Genomic DNA, 20,178 nt, shown 5'->3' on the forward strand with positions numbered 1-20,178 from the left:
CACCATAATAAACTACAATGCTAGTTTGGGGAAAGTTTAAAATTTATACATACTGAAATGGAGTGGGACTCCATGCTAGGTGTGGAGCCTACTTAAAGAAAAAAAAAATGTCTATAGCTTATAAATAATGAAATGCAAAGATGTCAAAGACATATCAAGCAAAAAGAGAAAGTTGCAGAACAATGAATATAGGGTGACAGATATTTCTATGCATACATATGCATATACACAGAACACATAGAAAAGATTCTGTAAGGATAAACATTAAACTGATAAAAGTAATCACCTCCATAAGGAGACTACGATCAAGGTGTATTTGTACTTTATCAGGAGTTAACTTTTTTTTAAAGATTATATTTATTTATTTGACAGACAGAGATCACAAGTAGGCAGAGAGGCAGGCAGAGAGAGAGGAGGAAGCAGGCTTCTTGCTGAGCAGAGAGCCCTATGCGGGGCTCAATCCCAGAACCCTGGAATCATGATCTGGGCGGTACGCAGAGGCTTTAACCCACTGAGCCACCCAGGTGCCCAGAAGTTAATTTTTTTAACTATAAGAAGCAATTCATGAATTACTATTATAAATAAAAATATTTTTTTCAAACTCTTAAGACAATAAAATTTTTCAATAAGATTTTTTTTTTCAATTGAGTATATAATAGCTACACTTGTCTGCAGGTTAATAACCTTTCCCTTTGTTGCTATTGTGTTGCTGTTGGTAACATTTCCAATTACTGCTTATGTTTGAGATTCATGGCATCATGGAAAGGATTTTTAATTGTAAATCCTATTATTATTTATTTACTTTTAGAAATCCCAAGATTGTCTAAAGATAAATGTATCTGTATATATTTGCTAAAGGTTTTAATGGAAAATTGAAAAAGAAAACTGACAGAAAATCAATTGTGTTATCACAAGGGGAACTTGTGAATCTTGAAATACACGCTTTTAAGAACTTAGAGAAGGTGATTTTCCTTACTTTGAAATAAAGCAAAGTATTTTGCTATGAAAAACTCCACGAAATTATAATTTCCTAGTACTTACTTCACAATTAATATGGTTACATAAATGCTTATGCACACAGTACAGGGAATGTTGTGGCAAATGGGAAACGGGCAGACTCACACACATCCCCAAACACCCTCAAAGCCACCATACCCTCCAGGTAATAGCAGTGAACTTCCCCCAGGTCTCAGCAGGACGCCCTGCATGATGTTTAGACCAAGACTCCAGTTTACAGAGTCATCTTGGTGATTGCCCAGCTGATAAAAAGATCACTCCTTTTAACATCATCCTCGATCAGTCACAAGGCAATGACCTTGCTACTGTGGATAATCTTAGAGTGTCTGCTGCAGAAGGGTAGGTGTGGAGCAGCTCGGACACATGTCAGGCAGACATGGATGAATTCTGGGGTGTGAACTTTGGGCACACAATTCTCAAGAACTAAAGGAAAGAAAACTCTGGTTTTTAAAAAATTTTATTCATAAGTAATCTCCACACCCAATGAGGGGCTCTAACGGACAACCTTGAGGATTAAGAGTCACACGCTCTTCCAAATGAGCCAGCCAGGTGCCCCTGGACTATTCTTTTAACCAAGAAAATACAAAATACCCCATCCTTCTGTTTTGTAATCAAAGCCCTCTGAATCAGAATTCGTAGCCCAATAGAAGCAAACAACACATACCACAACCCTTAGGCAGAGGTGGACACTACAACATGGCCCTCAAGTTCCATAAACCCAACCAGTCATTTTAAATTCATCATAATTGCAAAATACTGTCCAGAAACATCAGAAAGTAAAGTAGGTAAGCGTTCGTGGAATATCTGACTTCATCTAAAATTTTAACAAGAAAACTGATGTTGGACAGATGAGATGGAATTTGGAGAAGTACAAGGTGGCAATATAACAGTCTACCTTTTTCCCATTAAACTTCCAAATAATAACCTGAAACTAACATAACGCTGTATGTTACCTGGAATTAAAATACAAACAAAAGGGGTGCCTGACTGGCTCGGTCAATAGAGCATGAGACTCTTGCTCTTTGGGTCGTGAGTTCAAGCCCAGGTGTAGGGCTTAGATACACACACACACACACACACACACACAATAACCAAAAAAAGAATAAAATGAAAACTGTCAAATAATATAACTTAAAAATAGCAAGGTGGTTAGCAAAAAAACCCAAATAGTCTGGTCATCACCAAAAGAAGAAGCAAATAGCTTATACACAGTCATGTGCACACATACCACTCATGGCAAAAGTGTCTATGATAGGTAGTATGTCTTTAGACAAATATTTTTAAGATTTGAGCAAATTAAATTTTAGATACTAAAAGCTCTTAAAAAGAAATCACTAGATCCAGAAACTTCTGGATCTATTTTAGAAATGAAGTTTCTAAAAATGTGAGAAACAAAATAAGGAAAATTCCCTGATGATAAAGTTTATGTTGGATTATTTCTAAATTTTCTCCTAATAATAAAATAATATTTCTGAAAAAAATAATATTATTTCTGTAGCAAATGTTGGGTCAGACTTGCTCCAAACTAGCCTCAAGATCAACCTATCAACACAGGATCCACTTAGTTTCTATTCTGTGCTAATAGAGAATAGGTGAGGGGGAAGGATGTTCATTTGGAATCTATGACTTTTAGGTGCTCTTCTAACAGCTGTAATCAAACAATCTTATAAAACATATTTTCTGGATCTATACCACATAACAATAATTTAAGTAGACAGGAAGGTAGATAGATGTGTAAACAGTTTTAAATGGATGGAGAGATGTACAGATGGATGGATGGTTGGTTAGATGAGTAGGTAGGTGGATGGGTGGATAGGTAGATCGGTGGATGGGTAGTGGGTGGGTGGGTGGATGGATGGATGGATGGATAAATGGATGGATGGGTGGGTGGGTGGGTGAATAGATGGATGTATGGTTGGATAGATTGGTGGGTGGGTGGATGGATGGATGGATGGGTGGGTTCATAGATGGGTAGGTGGGTGGGTAGACAGATAGATGCATAGCATATGTAGGTGGGTTGGTGGGTAGATGAATGGATGGATGGGTGGGTGGGTGGATAAGTGGATGGATGGATGGATGGATGGGTAGGTAGGTGGGAAAGTGGTTGGATAGATGTGTAGGTGGGTGGGTAGATAGATGGATGGATGGATGAGTGGGTGGGTGGATGGATGGATGGGTGGGTAGGTAGATGGGTAGGTGGTTGGTTAGATGGGTAGGTGGGTGGATGGGTGGGTGGATGGATAGACAAGTAAAAGTCTGAAGGCAGGATAGAGAACTTGCCTGCATGGCCACCTCTTTGCTCTCACTCCCTGGACCCAGGGACCACTCATAGAGGACAATCTGGTGATCGTCACTGCTCTGGTTTCCATTCAAAGTGATGAAGTTTTGGGGCAAAGTTATGGTCTGATCTGGTCCTGCATTAGCAACTGGAGGATGGTCCACAGCACTGTTGACTATGAGGGCTGCACTTGTGGAGTTAGTGGCTCCATCCGAGTCTGTAACAGTCAGTCTACAAAAAGAAGAGGAAGCCATCATGTTGCAGGAAGATGCCAAGTCTTAAGACAAATGGTCCATTTAGTCTGCCCACAATACGCTACTTGGAAAAACTCAGCAGAGGTGTAAACAGAAATTTGAGGATGAGACTAAGAAAGAACAGAGCACCTGAGGTTTTTGGTTTTTTGTTTTTAATCTGCTGGTGTTGGTTTATTTTATTTTTTGCTAGTAATACAGTCACATGATGGAGTTTTCTCTTATAAAGGTTTCTGACTAGTCTTGGAGATGCCAGATGAAGAAGTCTTCCTCAACCAACACGGGAGCCTCCCTCTAGTACCTGAGACAAAGAATGTGTTGGGTTTGGGTCCTGCCTTCAGGCACATGGAGACAGTACATCACTCATCAATTTTCATCTACAAAGCTTTTGAATATTTTTATACTTTTCTAGAGGACTTAATACAATCATGTTTTCAGAACACTCCCTACAGACACTCCTTGAGGACCTCCTGTGGTAAACTCACTACTGATGAGGTCACAGATCAAGAAATACGGTCACTTCATCCGTCTGGGGTAAAGATGCCAATTCTGAACAGTGATGAATTCTATACAGGTGTTAACAGGAATATGATAATGAAGCTATGGGAAGAACACAGGCCTTACGTGTAGTCAGGTCTGTGCATGGGGCATGTGCATTCTGTGCATCCCTTTACACTATCCCACACACTCCATACAACCAAGATCTGAACTCTGGTTCTGGCTCTGACAGCAAACCAAGCATCTGAGAACTCTTCTCTTCAGCCAGGCTGTCAAGACACATCCCGGGCCCCTAAGGGAATTTCTTCATGGTTAAATGGGGACAGCAGCAGTAACGTGCCTCAACCAGATGATGAATTAAATACAAATGAAATGGGGAGGAGTTAAGATGGCATAGGGGTAAGGGGACCTTATGCTTGCCTTGGCACTCGAACACAGCTAGGTAAATATCAAATCATTCTCAACACCCAGGAAATCGATCTGAGGGCTAAGAGAACAAACTGCCCAACAAGAGGGAGAAGAAAGGTCACATCTTGGAAGGTAGGAGGTGCAGAGATGTGATGTGGGGAGAAAAGAGTCCCGGGTGCTGCAGAGGGTAGGGAGCCCTGATCACAGAATGGGGGGAGAGAGAGAGAGAGAGCGAGCATGAGCGTGTGCATGCAGCACACGTATTGAACAAGAAAAATGCTTCCCCAAAGCCAGTTACTGAGAAAACAAGAGAGGCTGCTTATTGTGAGTTTTTATAATCAACAGAGCTCGAAGACTGAAGTTTTAGAAGTCTGCCTACAGCCTGGGAGCACAGTGGTGCTCCTATGGAGGAGGGCAGAGGCCCAGGAGTGGGCAGTGTGGTCTGAGGACCCCCTGCATTGCACTGGGAGGGACAGCCCCCCTTCTTGGAGTGCATTTGGGGACAAAGAGATGGTGGGTGCCACTGCACTGCCCCACTCATTAGCACAGGGGCAGAGGCACCTGCTGATGGCAGCTAACCTGGATGCCAGCTCTTTGCTGTGCTTTATTCTAAACTCCAAGCACCTGTACATTCCTGCAACTGCCCTCCTGGGACAAACCCCTACCAGCCCCAGTGCCTCAAGACCCCCCTCCAGAGGATCATCGTGGGTCCAGGCAGTGCTGAGTCCCCAAAATTTAGAGTTTTGAAACTCTGCCAGGTGCAAGAAGTAAAACATAGAAGCAATGTGCCACTAGGTGGGCAGACAGCTCTGATGCAGACACAGTGAAGGCAGATATCTGAGGGACACCTGGCACATGAGGGGAGATTCTTCATTCTTCTGTGTGGGCTTACTGAACAGTGGGGCGCAAATTCACCTGTCAGGGACCAAGGGAAAGGGTGGATTCCATTTTTTTCCTCCACCCAACAGCACCACTAGATTTCAGTGAGCAACAGAGTGACCCCCTCCTCATCCCCCACCCCTCCACTGCCAGGGGAGGCTGGAGTCACTTACACAAAGCCCCACCCCTGCCCTCTGCAGGTGCTTCAATGCTAAGACAAGGATGCCTAAGAGTCAGGGCAACAGGCCTCTCCCACAGAAAACCAGCACAAATTCCCCACATGCACCAAGTCCACTGATCAGAGCTCTGCAAAGCTGCAGCTCTAGTGGGAACAGGATCTGGCCTTTTTTAACAAGCAGACCAAAGCATGCCTAGTTAAAACTTGACACACATTGGACAAAGTCCAAACACTCCTTAGTGCCGGCAAGGAAAAACTCAGCAGACAGCTGACCTGAGGGAAAGAGCAGCCAAAATACAGCAGCAGAGTGCATACAGCACAGACCAGACACACTTCTGGAGCACCAGGCCCTGGACAGTACATGACCTCTTCTTACAAAGCCATTACTCTCAGGAGCAGGAAACATAACAGGCTTTCCTAACACAAAGAAGAAGATACAGACCTAGCCAAAAATGCCAAGACAGAGGAATTCATCCCAAGAAGAAGAACAAGAAAAAGGACATGGCCACAATCTAATCAATATATATACAAACAATATGCCTAATCCAGAATTGAAAACAAAAATCATAAGGATACTAGCTGGGCTTGAGAAAAGCATAGAGTATATCAGGGAATCCCTTACCACAGAGATAAAAGACCTAAAAACTAGTCAGGCCAAAATAAAAAATGCTATAACTGAGATGCAAAACTGACTAGATGAAATGACCACAAAGATGGAAACAGCAGAGGAGAGAATAGGTCACATAAAAGACAAAATTATGGAAAATAATGAAGCTGAAAAGAAGAGGGAAATAAATACATTAAATCATGAATGTAGACATACAGAGCTCAGCAACTCCATGAAGCACAATATCATTTCACATCATAGGAGTTCCCTAAGAAGAAGAGTGGGAAAGGGGACACAAGGTTTATCTGAGCAAATTAGAGCTGAAAACTCCCCTAATCTGTGGAAAGAAAAAGACATCTGATCCAGGAGGCACAGAGAACTCCCATCAAAATCAACAAGAGCAGGCCAACATTAAGATATATCACAGTAAAATTTGCAAAATACAGAGATAAGGAAAAAATCCTAAAAACAGCAAGGGAAAAGAAATCCCTAACATATAAGGGAAGACAAATATGGTTAGCAGCAGATCTAACCACAGAAACTAGGCAGGCCAGAAGAGAGCAGCATGATACATTCAACATGCTGAATGGGAAAAATATGCAGCCAAGAATACTTTATCCAGCAAGGCTGTCATTGAGCACAGAAGGAGAGATTAAAGAGTTTCCCACATAAATGAAAACTAAAAGAGTTCATGAACGATAAACCAGACCTACAAGAAATATTAAATGGGACTTTTTTGAGTGGGAAAGAAAGACCAAAAACTAGAAAGGAGCAGAGAAAATCTCCAGAAACAATGACTCTACAAGTCATTAACTGCATATCTCCCAATAATCACTCTGAATGTATATGGACTAAATGTTCCAATAAAGAGAAATAGAGTATCAGAATGGATGAAAAACAAGACTCATCTATGTACTTTCTATAAGAGACACATTTTAGACCCAAAGACACCTCCAGATTTAAAGTGAGGGGATGGAAAACCATGTATCATGCTAATGGACATCAGAGGAAAGCCAGAGTAGCAATACTTGTATCAGACAAACTAGATTCTAAAACAAAGACTATAACAAGAGATGAAGAAGGGCATTATATCATAATTAAAGAGTCTATCCATCAAGAAGATCTAACAACTGTAAATATTAATGATACCAACTTAGGAGCCCCAAATACATATAGCAATTAATAACAAACATAAACTCATTGATAACAATACAATAATAATAGAGCCTTGCCGGCACTAAGTAGTGTTTGGACTTTGTCCACTTAAATCAATGGACAAATCATCTAAGCAGATCAACAAGGAAACAATGGCTTTGAATGACACAGAGAACCACATGTACTTAACAGATATATTCAGAATACTGTATCCTAAAGCAGCAGGATACACATTCGTCTTGAGTGCACATGGAACATTCTCCAGAATCGATCACATAGTAGGTCACAAATCAACCCTCAAGAAATACAAGAAGATTGCATGCATATTTCCATGACCATGCATATTTTCAGACCACAATACTATGAAACTTAAAGTCAACCACAAGAAAAAACTGGGAAAGACCACAAATACACAGAAGTTAAAGAACATCCCACTAAAGAATGAATGGGTTAACCAGGAAATTAAAGAAGAAATAAAAAAAATACATGGAAATGAATGAAAATAAAAACATGACAGTCCAAAACCTTTGGGACGTAGCAAAGGCAGTCCTAAGAGAGAAATATATAATAATGCAGGTCTTCCTCTAATAAGCAAGAAAAATCTCAAATATACAACCTAACTTCACACCTAAAGAACCCAGAAAAGGAAGAGCAAATAAAGCCTAAATCCAGCAAGAGAAGAGAAGTAAAAAGATTAGAGCAGGAATAAATGATATAGCAACTTAAAACAAGAAAGAAAGAAAGAGAAAAAAAATCAATTAAACCAGGATCTGCTTCTTTGAAATAACTAATAAAATAGATAAACCCCTAGCCAGATTTACCAAAAACAAAAGAGAAAATGTCCAATTAAATAAAATCACAAATGAGAGGGGAGAAATAACAACCAATTCCAAAGAAATACAAAAAAAGTATAAGAGCATATTGTGAAAACCTATATGCCAACAAACTGAACAACCTGGAAGAAATGGATAAACTCCCAGAAACTTACAAACTACCAAAACTGAAACAGGAAGAAACAGAAAACTTGAACAGACACATAACCAGCAAGGAAATTGAAGCAGTAATCAAAAATCTCCCAACAAAAAAAAATCCAGGCTTCCCAGAGGAATTCTACCAAACATTTGAAGAAGGTTTAATACCTATTCTTCTCAAACTGTTCCAAAGAATAAAGAGAAAACTTCCAAACTTACTCTCTGAGGCCAGCATTACCCTGGTAGAAAAAACAGAAAAAGACCCCACTACACAAGAGAACAGGCACTATAAAAGAGAAATCAGCACGCAGAAGTTGTCGCATTTCTATACACCAATAATGAAGCAGCAGAAAGAGAAATTAAAGAGTCAATACCATTTACAGTTGCAACAAAAACCACAAGATACCTAGTAATAAACCTAACCACCAAATGGGTAAAAGACCTGTACTCTGAAAATGACAGAACATATATGAAAGAAATCAAAGATGACAGAAAGAAATGGAAAAACATTTTATGCTCATGGATTGGAAGAACAAATATTTTTAATATGTCTATACTACCCAAAGCAATCTACACATTTAATGCAATCCCCATTAAAATACCACCAGCATTTTTCATAGAGCTAGAACAAATAAAACTTGTATGGAACCACAAGAGACCCCAAGTAGCCAAAGCATTCTTGAGAAAAGAAAGCAAAGCCTAGTGGCATCACAATTCTGGACTTCAAGCTCTATTACAAAGCTGTAATCATCAAAACAGTATGGTATTGGCACAAAAGCAGACAGATCAGTGGAACAGAATAGAGACCCCAGAAGTGGGTCCTCAACTCTATGGTCCACTAATCTTCAACAAGGCAGGAAAAAATATCGAGGATAAAAGGACAGTCTCTTCAACAAATGGTGGTGTAAAAATTGCCAGCTGCGTGCAGAAGAATGATACTTTCTTACACCACGCACAAAAATAAACTCAAAATGGATAAAACACCTAAATGTGAGATAGGAATCCATCAAAATCCTAGAGAGCACAGGCAGCAACCTCTGTGACCTTGGCCAGAGCAACTTGTCACTAGGCATGTCTCTGGAGGCAAGGGAAACAAAAGCAAAAATGAACTATTGGGATTTCATCAAGATAAAAACTTCTGCACAGCAAAGGAAAAAGTCAACAAGACTAAGCAACCTATGGCATGGAAGAAGATATTTGCAAATGACATATCAGATAAAGGGCTAATATACAAAATCTATAAAGAACGGATCAAACACAACACCTAAAGAACAAATAATCCAATCAAGAAATGGGCAGAGGACACGAACAGACATTTTGGCAAAGAAGACATCCAGATGGCCAACAGACACATGAAAAAGTGCTCCACATCACTCGGCATCAGGGAAATACAAAGCAAAACCACAGTGAGATACCACCCCACACCAGTCAGAATGGCTAAAATTAACAAGTCAGGAAATGACAGATGCTGGCAAGGATGCGGAGAAAGGGGAACCCTCCTACACTGTTGGCAGGAATGCAAGCTGGTGCAGCCACTCTGGAAAACAGTATGGCGATTCCTCAAAAAGTTAAAAATAGAGCTTCCCTATGACCCAGCAACTGCACCTGTGCAACTGCACAGGTATTTATCCAAAGGATACAAAAATATTAATTCGAAGGAGCACATGCACCCCATTGCTTATAGCAATATTATCAACAATAGCCAAATTACGGAAGCAGCCCAAATGTCCATCGGCTGATGAAGGATAAAGCAGATGTGGTACATACAATGGAATATCACTCAGCCATCAGAAAGGATGAATTCTTGCCACTTGCAATGACGTGGATAGAGCTAGAAAGTACTATGCTAAGTTAAATAAGTCAGAGAAAGACGAAATCATATGATTTCACTCCTCTGTGGAATTTAAGAAACAAAACAGATGGACATAGGGGAAGGAAGGAAGAAAAAATTAAGAGAGAGGGTGGCAAACCATGGGGGACTCTGAACTACAGAGCACAAACTGAGGGTTGCTGGAGGGCAGAATGTGGAGGACGGGGTAACTGGGTGATGGGCATTAAGGAGGGCATGTGACGTAATGAGCACCGGGTTTTACATGTAAGTGATGAATCAATGAATTCTACTCCTAAAACCCATATTGCATTATATGTTAGCTAACTAGAATTTAAATAAAATGTTGAAATTTTAAAAAAAGAATCAAAAGCACCTCATAAAGCGGTGTGAACATTGGTGAAGTTACAGACTGAGTATCTGTGTCCCCCACACTTAAATTCTTATGATGAAACCTAATCCCTAATGTGACCGGTACTTGGAGTGGGGCCTTCGAGAGGTGATTAGGTCATGAGGGCAGAGAATGGGATTAGGGCCCTTGTAAGAGACCTCGGAGACACCCCACCCCTCCTGCCATGTGAGGGCGCAGGGAGAAGCCGGCCACCAGTAAACCACGAAACAGGCCTTCCCCACACACCTAATCCGCCAGCACCTTGATCTTGTACTGCCCAGTCTGCCCTTGTTCTGCCCATGAGAAACAAATTTCTGTCATTTAGAAGCCACCCAATTTACAGTATTTTTGTTCTAACAACCCAAACAGACAACAAGTGTACAAGCATCTGTCGGAGCCCCTGCCGCCAGTCCCGCCGCGTACACACCTAGAAGCGAGATTGCAGACATGGTTAATTCCACGGTGGGTATGTGAGGAGCTGACACGCGACTCTCCACACGGTGCACCATTTTACTTTCCCACCAGCAGCGCCCAAGGGCTCCCAAGACACCACATCCTCACCAACGCTTATTTTCCATGTTTTAAAAATAATGGCCATCCTAATGGGGTAAACTACTTCTTACGCTGAGATTTTGAATAAACCAAAACAAACGTTTTCGTGACACATGTACAACGTAAAACACACCAGAGCACCTCTGTGAACTGTTTAGTCAAAGATGAATCCAGTCAGATGCTTGGGAGTTTCTAAACCTACGCAGACTTTGGGAGATTCATAAATCTATGGATGCATGGACAGGTGGACTGCTTGGAAACCAGTAGATTCTTCAATGGGTATATGAGACCTTAAAAATATAGTTAAGTCAAAATATGTAGGATACAATTAAAGAGTACTTAGAAGAAAATTAAAGTTTTAAAAGCTTTACAGACATTTAAGAAAGATCTAATATGAATGATCCAAGATTCTACTCTAAGAACTTAGAAGAACAAAGTGAATCAAAAGTTAATAGAAGTAAAGAAATAATAAAGATATGAGCAGAAACCAACAACTTAGAAAGTAGACAAAATTAACACAGCTCTGGTTAGGGGTTTTTTGGAAAGATAAACAAAATTAACAAAATTCATAATTAGATTGAACAGAAAAAAGAGATAACATAGGTCACCAATAAAGTAAATGAAAAGGGGGTTATCACCACAGATCTAATGGTTATGAAAGGATAATATGAAAATACTATAAAACCCTTTGTGCCAATAAATTTGACAAATTAGAAGGAACAGACAAATTTCTTGCAAAATACAACCTACCAAAAACCTACACAAGAAAAAAAAAGCAACAGAAAATATAAATAGCCATACAACTATTTTAAAAATTGCATTTCCTATCCAAAACTTTCCCGGAAAGAAAACTCCAGACCCAGTGATTTCACTGGGAATTCTATCAAACATTCAAGGAAGAAATACTACCAGCTGTTCACAAATGTTTCAGAAAGTAGAAGAGGATAGATCACAGGTCACCTTGTTCCATTAGGCCAGTGTGATCCTCATACCCAAAGTTGACACAGACATTGCAAAAAAGAGAGAGAACAGCATTAACCAATATCTCTCATGTAGACAAAAAATCCTTACCAAAATATTAGCAAATTTAATCCAATGCTATATAAAAAAGATATCATGAGCAAATACCATTTACCCCATGAATGCAAGGTTGATTAAACATTCAAAAATACCACACAACATATAAAAGTAACTCAAAAGACATCATAGATCTAAATATAAAAACCAAGAACTATAGAAGTTCTAGAAAAAACATAGGAGGAATTCTTTACTATCTTAGGACAGGCAAAGATTACTTAATTAGAACACAAAAAGCATGAAAAAGAAAAAAAATTGATGAATTAGACTTCATCAAAACAAAATTCCTGCTCTTTTGAAGAATAAGAAAATATAGTTGATCTTAGCCAAAAGGATGAGAAGCTACTGAAACATTAAAAAAAAATGGGGCACCTGGGTGGCTCAGTGGGTGAAGGCCTCTGCCTTCGGCTCGGGTCATGATCCCGGGGTCCTGGGATCGAGCCCCGCATCGGGCTCTCTGCTCGGCGGGGAGAAAAAAAAATTTTTTTTTAAGATTTTTTATTTTATTTATTTATTTGACAGACAGAGATCACAAGCAGGCAGAGAGGCAGGCAGAGAGAGAGGAGGAAGCAGGCTCCCCGCCGAGCAGAGAGCCCGAAGCGGGGCTCGATCCCAGGACCCCGGGATCATGACCCGAGCCAAAGGCAGAGGCCTTCACCCACTGAGCCACCCAGGTGCCCCGAAACATTAAAAAATTTTTAAAAAATCATATACTGGCAGGAAATATCCACAACACATATATAAAATAATGAGCTTGTTTCAGAATGTATAAAGACTTGGGGCACCTGGGAGGCTCAGCCGATTAAGCCTCTGCCTTCGGCTCAGGTCATGATCCCAGAGCGCTGGGATCGAGCCGCATGCTGGGCTCCCTGCTCAGCAGGAAGACATCTTCTTTCTCTCCCTCTGCTGCTGCTTCCCCTACTTGTGTGCACAATCTCTCTGTGTCAAATAAATAAATAAAAACCTTTGAAAAAGAAATGTATAAAGACTCTTAAAACTAAATAAGACAAACAATGCAATTTTTTAAATAAGAAAAGGAGGGGCACCTGGTGGCTCAGTTGATAGAGCATGTACGATCCTTAGCCTTAGGGTTATGAGTTTGAGCTCCATGTTGAGGCAGTTCACTTAAAAAAATAAAGGGAACATTTAAAAAAATAAAATAGGAAAGGGATACTTCACAAAATAAGTATATGAATGACCAGTAAGCAGCTGAAAATATGCTTAATATCATTTGTCATCAGGAAAATGCAAATTAAAACCATAATGAGATACTACCACTCATTAAATTAAGTAAAATTAAAAAGACTGACTAGAGCAAGTACTGGTGAGGACGTGGAGACTGGAACGTTCATATACTGAAGGTGGGAATGTACTTTGGTGCACCCACCTCAGGAAAGAGTTTGGCAATTTCTTAGAATGTTAAACACAAACTCACCTTAGAACTGGACCTTGCCACTACTCCACAATTTACCCCACGAAAATGAAAATATCTGTCCACGTGAAGACTTAAAATAAAGGTCAGTGGCAGCTTTATTTGTAGTAGTTCAAAGCTGCAAACAGCCCAGATGTCCATACTGGATGGAAGGATAAGTAAATTGTGGCACCCACAGATAGGAATATTACTCCGCAATAAACAGGAACAGACTCGAGAGAGACAACACAAATGAATCGCAATCATTTGCAGAGGGCAAGACAACATGGGTAAAAAGGAGTACATATCACATGATTCCATTTATGTAAAATTCTAGACAGTACAAAATAATTTAAACTGACAGAAAGCAGTTCAGGGTTGCCCAAGGACAGAGTGGAGAGAGAGTCGGAAACCCAAGGGGCATGAGGAGACTTCCAGGTTGAGGGGCATGTTTCTTATCTTGATTGTGATGATGGTTTTCCGGATATTCTCATGTCAAAACTCATCAAGTATTATACCTTAAACATGCACATTTTATTACACTTCAGTTGTATCTTTAAAAGTTATGAAAAGAAAAAGATTAAGAAACACATCAATCATACAACCCTGCCTCACTTTGAAGATATACAATTTCTGTCACATAACATCACAGCAAAAAGATGCCATCCGTGGACATTCCTGACAACCAAAACCAGATGTCTGCAACAAACAGGCACTTCTAATCCAGAGTCATCCACGAGCATGTCAGTTGAAAGTGGGTGTCAACCAAAACTCCCAAGGAAACTCCAAGGTCAAGAGGCCTTGACCTCTTGGTCACAATGAAAAGAAGCCCAGCGTAGGGTAGAGGCATCAGTTCAAGCAAACAGCCACAACACAAGTTTGGAAAGCACAGCAAAGGTAGGGAAACCACTTGCCTGAAAGTGTAGTTTCCGGGGATGAGGTTAGACAGACGGAGGACAGGGGAGTCAGCTGGGGTCTTCTCCTCTCAGGAGGGGCCACTAATTTCTTCCCAGCGATAACTCACGATTTTAGTGTCATCTGTACTTTCTAGAAAGATTTAAAAATAAGTGAAGGCTAATCATATGACCTCTCTGATATGAGGAATTTGAGAGTCAGGGCAGGGGGATGTGGGGCATAGGAAAGGAAAAAATGAAACAAAATGGGATCAGGAGGGAGACAAACCATAAGGGACTCTTAATCTCACAAAACACACTGAGGGTTGCTTGGGGGGGTGGGGAGCTAGGGATAGGGTGGCTGGGCTGATGGACACTGGGGAGGGTCTGTTCTATGGTGAGTGCTGTGAACTGCGTAAGCTTGATGATTCACAGACCTGTACCCCTGGGGCTAGTAATACATTGAATGTTAATAAAAATAATTTAAAAAATAAGTGAAGTCTAGAATGAAATGCAACAACAGTTAAACATAAATTTTGTAATTTATCAACTTCATGCTTAAATTTGTTTTGCATGAAATTATTTAATTACATAGATTTCAATGGATATGTCTTATGTGCTAGCAGGAGGACTTCTTCTTCTCCCTAAACTGTCATCACTATATTCCTCCTGAATTTCCATCAGATTTGAGTGAGGCTGTTTTCACTCAGTTGTGAACTAAACCATAAAAACAAAAACAAAACAAAACAAAACCCACAGTGCCAGGCGCTCTTGCTTTTTTAAGAACAGGAGTCAAGCAGATGTACCACATTGAAATGCTACTTCTACTCATCTCAACAAGGCATGTGATAACTTTCTAGCATTTTCCAAAGATATCTGAACTGACAGACTGATAAAGAATTAAGAGATGTGGGGCGCCTGGGTGGCGCAGTGGGTAAAGCCTCTGCCCTTGGCTCAGGTCATGATCTCAGGGTCCCGGGATTGAGTCCCGCATCGGGCTCTCTGCTCAGCAGGGAGCCTGCTTCCCCCTCTCTCTCTCTACCTGCCTGCTTGTGATCTCTCTGTCAAACAGATAAATAAAATCTTTAAGAAAAAAAAAGAATTAAGAGATGCTTACATATAAATATAATACACCTTTCCTACCAACATCATTAAAGTGTAAATCCACAGAAAATGAATATCCACAAGAAAACTTCCCTTTTCCGCTTTAGGAGAGAGCAAAAAAGGAGTGTTACACAGAGTCACAGAGACAGAGCTGGAAGGGAGTCGGCTGCATCTAGCTCAGTTAAAGAACAAACTAGTTCAAGTGACAGATTAATCATCACAGTTTCCTGTACCTAAACCGTCCAGTGCTAGAGAAATCAAAACGTGCTACGTTTCCTCATGTAAATATTTTCATCTAAACTACGCTTTGTTTCCATGCTGTAAGGAGGAAATGTAAGGAGGCTCTTTATATCTGAATGGGCGCAGATGATCATGTCAGTGTGACTTCCGTGTGTCTGCAGACTGCGAAGCGGAGCAGCCCCAGCAGCAGACAGGTACCCTTCTCCCACCGACCAATGCAACTACTCTGCATGCCACAGGGTGTGGTAGTAGCTTTGTGGTTAAATGTACGTGAATGCAAAGACCGGGTACACTGAGACTGAACATATCTTGTGATACACGGTCATAGATCTGCACCTGTCTATACCAACATACTGTCAAACACAGGGAGTGTTTTCATCCACTCTCATGTGCACAGATGCCCGGAGTCAGACGCGGCCCCTCGCACACGGAGGAGAAGGAATGATGTCCGACTGAAGGAACAAGCACTGCCCACCCTAGGCGAAGGCAACCATTCTTCTGTTTAAGTGATTTTCCCATTGTTCATCACATATACCTCATTAAAAGGAGATTCTCTAAGAATTGCTTTACTTCCAGATCAAACAGCTAGGCCCTGAAGAAGTCTCCATGGACGGCTGGGACACTGCTGACTGCAAGGTGAGCACGGGGCAGGGGCTGTGACGAAGGGGCCCAAGGGCTGTGAGCCACACGCCCGACGAAAAAGATGCCCCTGCATCCACACGGGTGTGTGAGCGCTCCCAGCACCACAAAACCTTACAGCACGCAGGGCAGAGAGGCCCTGAGTGTCACAGATACCCACGGCTGCCGTCGATGAAGGCTGACGTCAGAGGCAGGGTGAGCGCTTGCGTCTTGGGAGACACCACCGCGGTAGGGGGCAGGTTGACTCTTCTGGCTGTGTGGGAGAGAAAAGGACACTGACTGAGCACAGATCATAACCCTGTTAAATCATCTGCGTTTTAAAAGTTGGTTATAGGGGCACCTGGGTGGCTCAGTGGGTTAAGCCTCTGCCTTGGCTCAGGTCATGATCTCAGGGTCCTGGGATGGAGCCCCGCATGGGACGATCTGCTCAGCAGGGAGCCTGCTACCCCCTCCCCCTCTGCCTCTCCGCCTACTTGTGATCTTGCTCTCTCTGTCAAATAAATAAAATCTTTTAAAAAATAAGTAAAATAAATAAATGACAGTTGGTTTAAAACACCCTGTCAGAAGGTGTTTATCCTGGGGTGCCTGGGTGACTCAGTCACTTAAACATCTGCCTTGGGTTCGGGTCATGATCCCGGGGTCCCAGGATTGAGCCTGCATGGGGCTTCCCGTTCCGCGGGGAGTCTGCTCCTCCCTCTGCCCCGTCTCTCTTGCGCTTTCACTCTCTCTCTCAAATAAATAAAATCTTTGTTTTCTATTTTATCTTATTTTATTGTACTTATTTGTCAGAGTGAGCACATACAGAGCGAAGGGGTTAAGGGAGAGGAACAAACAGACTCCTTGCTGAGCAGGGAGCCTGATGTGGAACTCGATCCCACGACCCCGGGACCAAGACCTGAGCCGAAGGCAGACGCTTAACCGACTAAGCCATACAGGCGTCCCAGTAAATAAAATCTAAAAAAAAAAAAAAAAAAGAAAAAGAAAAAGAAGAAGAAAGAAAAAGGCATTTATTCTACAGACCTCAACTGTGGAGATTATTTCCCAAAGTTCTGGAACCTTCCCGTTAAGTTTTAGGGGCTTGTCTGAAGATTTACATTTCCGCAGGAAAGCGCAGGCTCGGGGCCGTGGGTATTAATAACGCAGGGCGCCATCACAGACCATGAGTGGTAGCTGCAGGCGAGGAGGAGTGGAGTACGGTTCCAGCTCCTGCAACGGTCACCTGGGGATTAACTCTCCGACCGCAGGTCCCCCCACCCCACCCCAGCACCGCGCTCTGCCCGAGTAACTGCTCAGGCGGAATGTGCAGAGCCCACGGGCTGGCTGGGAGGCAGAGCAGGCAGAGCGGTGGGCCTCCTCGGGTGTGCAGGCTGTGCCCACCCGGACTAAGGGCCCCTGTGTCTAGTTCATACAAATGCGCTGCCCTGTGGGCGGGTCACGGCCTAAGTGCTCACTGCCCCGGGGCAGGGGGCTCAGCTGATGAGTCTGAAAGCTGCACCTCACCCCTGCGGAACGCAAGGCTGGGTCACGGGGAAGGGAAACAGAGGGAGGCAGCCGCAGGGAAGGCAAAGGGCCCCGAAGATGGCTACCTTCAGGCCAGCGGTAACCTGGCAACCTTAAAAGCAGGGTTAAGCAAGGACTAAGAATTACACAGAACTCCGAAAGGAAAACAAAAGAGCAAAAGAGAATCGAAATATAAGAATGGGAAATAGATTGCGAAGTTATTCGGGCACCCGGAATGGAGACAAAGTCGCACAACGTGAGGCCATCCTCTCCCGCAGGCTCACCTGCTTAACGGTGACACTGACAAATCCTTCTCCAAAGGCACTGTCACTAGAAACTGCTACTTTGAAGGCATAAAGTCCTGCCGACAGCTGCAACACAGAGAAAGTGACGCAGGTGAACACGCGAAAGACAGGACAGGTCCGCGGCCTAGGAAGTCCGAACACCTCGCAGGAGCCATTGTCCCGGCGCTGAGCAGAGCGCAGGGGCTGGGGGGCGTCTCCTCGGGGCCGTGCACACACTGTCCCTGGCTCGAAGGTCACCCAGAAAGGCCCGCGGCCTCGTCACAGTCGCTCAGGGGCCAGAGGAGCCGAGGGCAACGGCTAGTGAACTCGTGTGCTCGGCAGTCAGTGGTCTGGGTGCCACGCTCAGGGCAGCCGGGCTCCGTGACGCAGGGAGAGGGGAGCTCCCGCTGCCCCCGCCGCTGTGTGGCCTCAGGAACAGAGAAGAGATAATCATCGGGTGGGAAACCAGACCCCCGGCAGCTCAGTCAGTTTATTCAACCTCCTGGGCCAGGAGGGGGGCTGACCTCCTGCAGCATCTCACAGCGAGTTTGTGAGCTGGCAGCTGGCGTGGGATTACTGGCAGCTCAGAAATGCGCCTGCTCGGGAAGCAGAGATAACTGGCATGTCCCCACCCCTGCAAAGAACAGGGCTGCGGCATCTGAGGGGCTCAGTCAGAGAAGCGTCTGCCTTCAGCTCACGTCAGGATCTCAGGGTTCTGGGATGGAGCCCCGGGGTCGGGCTCCCTGCTCAGTGGGGGGTCTCCTTCTCCCTCTCCCTTTGCCCCTCCCCTCTGCTCGCGCTCTCTCTCTTGCTCTGATAAATAAATGAAATCTTTGAAATTTAAAAAAAGAAAGAGAGTGAGTGAACTAGAGAGAATGGGACTTAGAAGGCAGCCTTTGCCGCCTCACCCCAGAGACCCCTGGGCACACCTGGCCGCTTTTCTCCAAGCCCATACGCCAAGTCACTCAAGTAAACTCAAGCTAGCTGGAAATCTCTCCTCCTCTCGCTCTGTCTGTCTACACGGTTGGAACTTCATTCACTTATCACCTTCTTCTGACCTTAGTCATGAAACAGGTTTCAGGTTCGACAGCTAAAGCGGTAACAGAGTTCTCTGAGGGGACATCAGGGACAACCAGTGTCCAGTTACTCACGTGAGAAAGATTAAGAGTTTGCGTGTGTCTTTCTTTTATTTCATCTTGGTAGTCTCCAGGGTGGCTTACTAAACTCCATTCATAGCTGTAGGTGGTTTTTGAGAGCGAAAAAAGAAATACGAGTAGTCACAGATTCGGAAAGGTCGCTGTAGGCCATCTGGAGGGAAGAGGATGACAGCCCGACTCCAGCAGGAGGGGTACCCGAGACTCTGAACGCTGCCGTCCTCACTCATGCAGGTAAGGGATAGCAAGGTTTCCTAACCTTTTAAGTTAAAATTCCTGTTTCATTAGAAGAACATACAGCTAATGGAGAACTCATGAAATGGAGGAAGTGAAAAAAAGAAAATCGTGTCCCCGATCTCACACGCAGCATTTGACAGCTTTCCTTTCAGGGTGACTGTCTACACGGACATTTCCACACGGTGTAACCCACTGTACTTCTCCTCCTTTTAATGAAAGGCAAGGAGATCTCCATTTGTAGCGTCTGTTGTGGGGGTTTAGGGACACGAACACGGACTAACCCTCCTGCATGAAGACGGAGCTGTCTCCCCACGAGACACGAGCAGTCCAAGGGGGAAGGGCCTCAGCCTACGGCTTTCAAGGCAAATGCCAAATGCCACCTCTGCGCTGAGGCCGCCCATATGTGACTGGGGGGACGCGAAGGAACGAAGCTGGATGAGAAGCGTTCCACACAACAAGAGCGAACATACCCTAAGAAATAATACCTACGACGGGTCAGGGCACAGCACCCATGTTTGCTGAAGGGAGAGTGTTGCTCGAGTCTAAGAAAGGGCATTTTGAGCAACATGTTTTGTAGAGCTGCCGTGGGGTGTCCTGAGAACCTCAGAGCCCCGTGGGCAGCACTG

At 43.2% G+C, this 20,178-nt stretch overlaps 1 protein-coding gene across 1 annotated transcript in view; it reads right to left on the bottom strand.

The window, feature by feature from the left end:
• KIAA0319 (KIAA0319 ortholog) overlaps positions 1 to 20,178 on the bottom strand; it is a 90,819-nt gene that overhangs the window by 24,415 nt on the left and 46,226 nt on the right. The window contains 5 exon segments of the mRNA XM_044259989.1: positions 3,298 to 3,526; positions 14,416 to 14,548; positions 16,538 to 16,633; positions 18,164 to 18,248; positions 19,313 to 19,410. Coding sequence (XP_044115924.1) covers positions 3,298 to 3,526; positions 14,416 to 14,548; positions 16,538 to 16,633; positions 18,164 to 18,248; positions 19,313 to 19,410 — 641 coding nt within the window.

This window comes from Neovison vison, chromosome 1 (assembly GCF_020171115.1).
Source record: "Neovison vison isolate M4711 chromosome 1, ASM_NN_V1, whole genome shotgun sequence".
NCBI lineage: Eukaryota > Metazoa > Chordata > Mammalia > Carnivora > Mustelidae > Neogale > Neogale vison.